We start from the raw sequence: 6,000 nt of genomic DNA on the forward strand, positions 1-6,000 counted from the left end.
TGATAACGTACCTGTATTTAGAATCATCTTCTATATATTCTTAAATCTTTGGCTACGCTGTTTCATTTGGTACAAATCTGGAGGTTGTCAGGGAGGGAGCTGACATACGTTCATATTTATACTGCACTGAAAGTATGACTTAGCCTTTGTTTGAATTCCTTAAGTGTAGCCCTCTAACTTGACTGAATGTTAGTGTGAACCTCTCATTCTGCTTTTAGTGGTTTTCTTGTTCAAGATTTACCCATTAAAAAGCAACTAAACGCAACTCTAAAACTTTTATTTTTATAGTACTTCAGAGATGGCAAGGCCGGGCTTTCGTGAATATATAATATTTGATCCTCACAGTGAGGCTAACAGGATTATACCCATTTTATATATGGGAAAGCTGAGGAGCCCCAAGGTTGCATGACACAGCCAGTGTCAGCAGGATTACTGCCACACTGACCTAAATCCAGAACCCTGCATGCCGATCCACGGTGGTCCTCTGATCAAACTCAAATCAAAAATAAAATTGTCCATTACTCTTCATCTCATAAAATGTGGATATTTTTGGGGATTAACAAACTAGGAAACTAGGAAATACTGTATAAAATAAGGAAAAGTTATCTTTCAATCCATGCTCATTTAGACAATCACTTCTTTTAGTCATGTTTAAATTTTGGTTTTCTAGCAGTTATTTTAGCTGATAAAAACACAGCATAATAAAAGTGTACATTTATGATATTCTTGAGGATATGGATTGTATAATTATGTGTGTTTATATGTATGCTTACATGTTTTCTCTGAGGTCAAAGAAAATGTATTCCAGGTACATCAGCCTTTGGTATTAGCCTGTCAATTTGATGTCTATTTATAAAATGATGTGAAGCTAAAGCTTTAAATATAAATAAATAGTTGGAGAGAATCACTCCCCAGCTTTATATAAACCAGCAGGATTAAGTACTTACCCTGGAATGAAGATGTAAGGATGCGCCCGCTGCTCTCACCAGCAGGGAACTTAGAACCCGGGCTTGCGATGGCTCAAGAGGACGTGTCCCTCGCCGTCACGGAGTCACTGCAGCACGCCCCTCCAGTTGCCTGTGCTGAATCCTCCCTGAGGCTGAACCATTTCTTCTCTTCTTTGTTTCCTGTCATTTCAAGCACTGGTCCCCGTATTACGTTTCATAATTATTCGTGCAAAGGAGAGAAATTTTTAGAAAAGGCAGTGAATCTTCTGAGCCAGTGGAAATCAAAGACCATGTTAAATCCATGTTTGTCAAGAAAAGTTGATCATCAAAATAACACTCCTGTAGTTGTCACAACGGTCAGGTATCTTCATTAGCAACCTGTGACAGAATGTCCGTAGAAATAGTCATACTTCCTCCCCACGTTCTTCTTACCCTGACTCCCAGGCTGAGCGCCCTTCACACAACTTGTGTAAAATGACCACTGAACGTCCGACAAACGGATCATAGTATTGCTGCCCTAAGCTATCCCCCGCTCCCCGAATTTCTAGAGGTCAGCAGGCCCTTCGTGTGTTTGTGTCCTCCCATCTGCAGTTCCATTCCTTCCGTCGTCTCTCTGGGCGGGGAAGTGTGCAGGCAGAGGCTCCTTCTGTGGGACCGAGCACCGACTGACCGAAGACACCCAAGCAGGATGGCTGCCTCCGCGCAGAACAAACACTGAGTTTTGCACCTTCCTTTTGCAGTGGAACCGGAGACGAGCCATGGCCGAGCACAGGCTGGAGCTGGCTTCATTGTTTTCTGTAGTGTTTCTCTTTTCCATAGTTGATCAAACAACGGCCAAAAAATGAAACAAAAAAGTCTCTGGGCAAGTGTTTCATGAAAGGATAAGTAACTCTGTCACTTAATGAAGTAAAACCAAAGCATCCACAATAATTTTTTAAAATGCACGTTTTGTTATAACCATTGCTGGAAAAGAACTGTTAGGGAACTCTGAGTACCGTGATATCACGAGCATAACCAGAAATTCATTGACACCGCAGAAACCTCTGTCCTTTTTCTGTATCATCTTTCTTCCACATGCATAAAGATACATATTTATATATATGTGTCAGGTATTCTAGCTAGCCATTATTTTTTTCCTGTATATAAACATTCTTTGGACTTGAGCAGGTATGAAAATCCAGTGTGAATCTGCCTCCATAAAATTTATAATAGCATTAATAATACTGCTCTAATCAATTTCATGAGAATCTTTGGGCACCTTTAAAATTTGGTAAAACATTGTATGATCCTTGTTTTTCTCCCCGAATATTGTTTGTCCTTATGAATAGTTAATTTTCTGAAATATAATTGAGTCAAACACTCAATTTTTAAATTACTTCAGGAATGGATTTTATGGAGCTAATTCCCCAGGGCTTTCTTGAAGCTGTGGTCTGACTGTATTCCTGCAAACAAGGTGTTTCTCCACTGACTCCTGCATGATGTGTATGATCTCTGGGTTTTGCCCACCAGGACTGTGCGAAGAACAGGGCTTCCAGAATCATTCTGTGGTTCTGAAAGTAACAGCGTCACCAGTTAAGATCTTCCTGGTCACAGTTGGAGTCATTTGGGTAATTGTGCAAGTGGCTCTTTTTAGAGACATAATATTTTAAATTATGTAATATTTTCATTACATATTTTAATTATATGATACTTTTTATGTAATGTATAATACTTTTATATTACAAAATGACAGAGAAAATAGTATATTTTAATAAGCTAAAAATACCTGAATATGGTAGTCGTCTACAATTCAGTAATTTATTTGCTGTAGGAAATGACCCGCATTTTAAGCTACCTATTAATACTCACTTGTGTAAGAGTTTTAAGCTGATAGCTGTTACGATTATATGTTCTTCTTCTTTTGTAGGTAACCCATTAACCAAGGATAAAATCAAATGATCCTCAAGGCTGATTACATTGAACATATACATAGAAACGTAACTCCTGAGGTGAGAAAGATTTTTATACCACTCAGAAGAGGCACTCCGGAGTCTATTATTTCCAGGGGATTTCATGGCTCATAACCAACTGCTTCTTGGAAACAGACTTTTTTAAAGTCAGACACGAACTTCTCTATCATGGAGATCTCCTCAGATCTGAACTGTGTTCAATTTGTATAGTTGGATTTGCTAAAAGAATTTGAAGTTGCTATCTGGAGAGTTGGTGAAGAGTTGGTGTTTGCGGATAGTGTCAGAGACGCTTATCTTTTGGGCTCTTGGCTCCAAATGTGACTGCTTTCCTTGTTTCTGAAAGTCTCCCAAGTGCACTGGCCTTCTGCCACGGACCTGCCGCTGGGGCCTGTGCTCACTGGCTGGCGGACTGCACGTGGCTTCAGTGACATCTCCTTTGTGCACTTCTCTTCTGGCATGGTGTAGACTGAGACAGTTTGATTTGTATCCTTATCTCGGAGCTCTGAAAGCCTATATGTTTTAACATCTTAAAGTTGCTTTTGTTAAAGGAATGGAAATATATATACATTGATAATAATTACTGTTGGCAAGTAATAGTTATCTGACTACATCCATCATATAAGAATGTATAGACAAGCCGACTGTTTCCCCAAGGCTAACACGCTGCTGCTGCTCTCCGCCAGTTACGTAGGTAGTATTTAGAACTGAATTACCATTTCCATCATATACAACTCTTTGTACCTCTAGAGTACTCTCCCTTTCAGGTTTGCTTTTTTTTTTAAAGTGGGCTTTTTCTTTCATTTTTCTCTTTACTTTTTTCCCCTTCACAGAAATCAGCAGTGAGCAGTCAGGAATTTAGGCAACCTTCAGTTTGAACAAATTGCCAAGGATGCATGTGGGTTATGATTTCGTAGCTTGAAAGTTATTCTTTTAGATTTCTTCCAGTATTTTTTTAAACTGTCCTTTCTATCTCATTTTAAAAAGACTGCCTCTTGCTTGATCCCAATGACTGTTTGAATGCCTACATATTTGTTTGTTCAGTCTGTTCCTAGAATAAATTGTTCTTTTCCTTGGTCTCAAATTTATAAATATTTGCTTAAAGTTGCCCTATTCGAACACTTTCTTTGGTCAGTTTTTGTCCACGTTTTTGTAGTCCTTTTAACATGTGTGGTTTTCAGTTCTATAGGAGACTCTTATAAATATTTAAAGGCCTTAAACATGTATGTACTTTTTTCTAAGTTATTCACAGAATGTATAATTTTATACTACTGTTATTTTGTTTCATTTTGTGATGGGCTAGGAGAGAAGAATGGAAATTGCATAGCCATTCTGTAATAATATTGTGCAAATGTATAGTTTGAAGGAATTTAAAGGGAGAGGAGTCTGTATTTTACTCATCTTAGACTGATAGGCAGATACTTCAGAAACTGTCCTATTAGAAGTTCCATTATGTTAAAGACAGTGTGGACATCTTTGATATTTTTAAAACTCACTGACATGGCCAATTAGGTATATGCCGATTTTCATGATGGAGGCTGACATACAGACCAAAGCTCTCCGGGGGAAGTTGGTAACAACTTTGAAAGACTAATACATTACTCAGAATCTTTTGTTGGCAGAATGAATAAAAGTGTAAAATTTGCTTAAAAAATTTTGGAAAGTATGCTTTTGACTTTGAGTGAAAGCATACTGCCCCACAGTTCCATGGAATGAAATGACTTTTTCCTTCCATTTTAATTATGCATAAAGTCAGATGGCTCAGTGGTTTTCACAATGGTTCAAGATGATATGAACTCCGGAAGAAAGGAGGAACAGTTGTGCTGGAGTTTCTGCATCGGTCATATTCTCGTTAGTTTCTTTGGAACAAAGTGAAAAACTATTGTTATTTTGGAAATTATGAATTTGTCCTAGGTTAGTTTGAAATTATAGATCATGCCTCTCATTTTTTAAACTATGTCCTTTAAAACAACACTGGAAACTCTGTATTATATTCAAGTGTAATACATGCATATCAATAGGAAAAAATAAATGGAATTTCAAATATACTATCTAGATTATCCCCAGTAGATTAATGTTGTGATTCAGAAAAGGTGAATAAAATTGGAATATAAAATGGACTCTTTTTCATGAGTTACAATCAGAAAACCTGTTTTCCAGTGTTTTATTTTAAGAGCACTTCAGTTACCACGCAGGAAAACCTCTGAGTTTTTGGAGAAGCTAAGAAGCTATGACAAATTCTTCAATCTTCTTTTAATAAAAATCCATGGCAATTCTTGCCATCTACACAAGGTTCCAACATTTAATTTGCTTCTTTGCTAGGAAACAATTGTAATAGATATATTTACACTTTTGCCACTTGCCTACATCTTGATTGTGAACGCAATTGGCAAAATTTTGCTAGCAGTATACAAAACTCATTTTATTATAAAAATTGTTAAAGATAACTGTTTCCTTTGAAATTCATTATGAAGTTGGCTCTTGAACAACAGGTTTGAATGGCGTGGGTCCACTTATACACATATTTTCTTCAACAGTAAATAACACTGCTACACAATCTGAGGTTGGCTGAATCCCCAGGTGTAGAACCAGGGATATGGAGGACCTGAATATGGCAAGGATGGAGTCTAAGTTAAAGGCAGATTTTTGACTGCACGTTGGCAGGTCAGCGCCCCTGACCCCAGAGTTGTTCAAGGGTGAACCATACATTGAAATGTTAATGAAAATATCAAATATGGCTATGACTTAGCCTTTAAAAATTATTTGAAATAGTTTTAATTTTTAAATAGTTTAAGTTTTACAAAAAGTTATGAAAATAGCTCAGAGGACTTCTGTGTACCCTGACCTCATCATTCCCCAGTGATAACATCTTACAAAACCACAGTACATTGATAACATCTTACAAAACCAAGAGATTGACACTGGTACAATACTGTTCACTCAAATACAGACCTTATTCAGATTTCACTAGTTTCACATGCACTTTGTGTAAATCTGTGTGTGTGTGATCTTATGTTTAATTAATTTGGTAAACACCTACCCTAGTATGTCATAACACAGAATATAGTATGAGAATATGGGCCAAGTGACTGTGATTTGTGGTGACT

At 37.3% G+C, this 6,000-nt stretch overlaps 1 protein-coding gene across 1 annotated transcript in view; it reads left to right on the top strand.

Moving 5' to 3' along the window:
* Positions 1-5,112, top strand: part of TAFA2 (TAFA chemokine like family member 2) — a 439,465-nt gene extending 434,353 nt beyond the window's left edge. Inside the window, exon 8 of the mRNA XM_031462350.2 lies at positions 2,854-5,112. Coding sequence (XP_031318210.1) covers positions 2,854-2,865 — 12 coding nt within the window. The 3' untranslated portion in view covers positions 2,866-5,112. The remainder of the gene's footprint in view (positions 1-2,853) is intronic.
* The last annotated feature ends 888 nt before the right edge of the window (positions 5,113-6,000 follow it).

This window comes from Camelus dromedarius, chromosome 11, assembly GCF_036321535.1.
Source record: "Camelus dromedarius isolate mCamDro1 chromosome 11, mCamDro1.pat, whole genome shotgun sequence".
Classification (NCBI taxonomy): Eukaryota; Metazoa; Chordata; class Mammalia; order Artiodactyla; family Camelidae; genus Camelus; species Camelus dromedarius.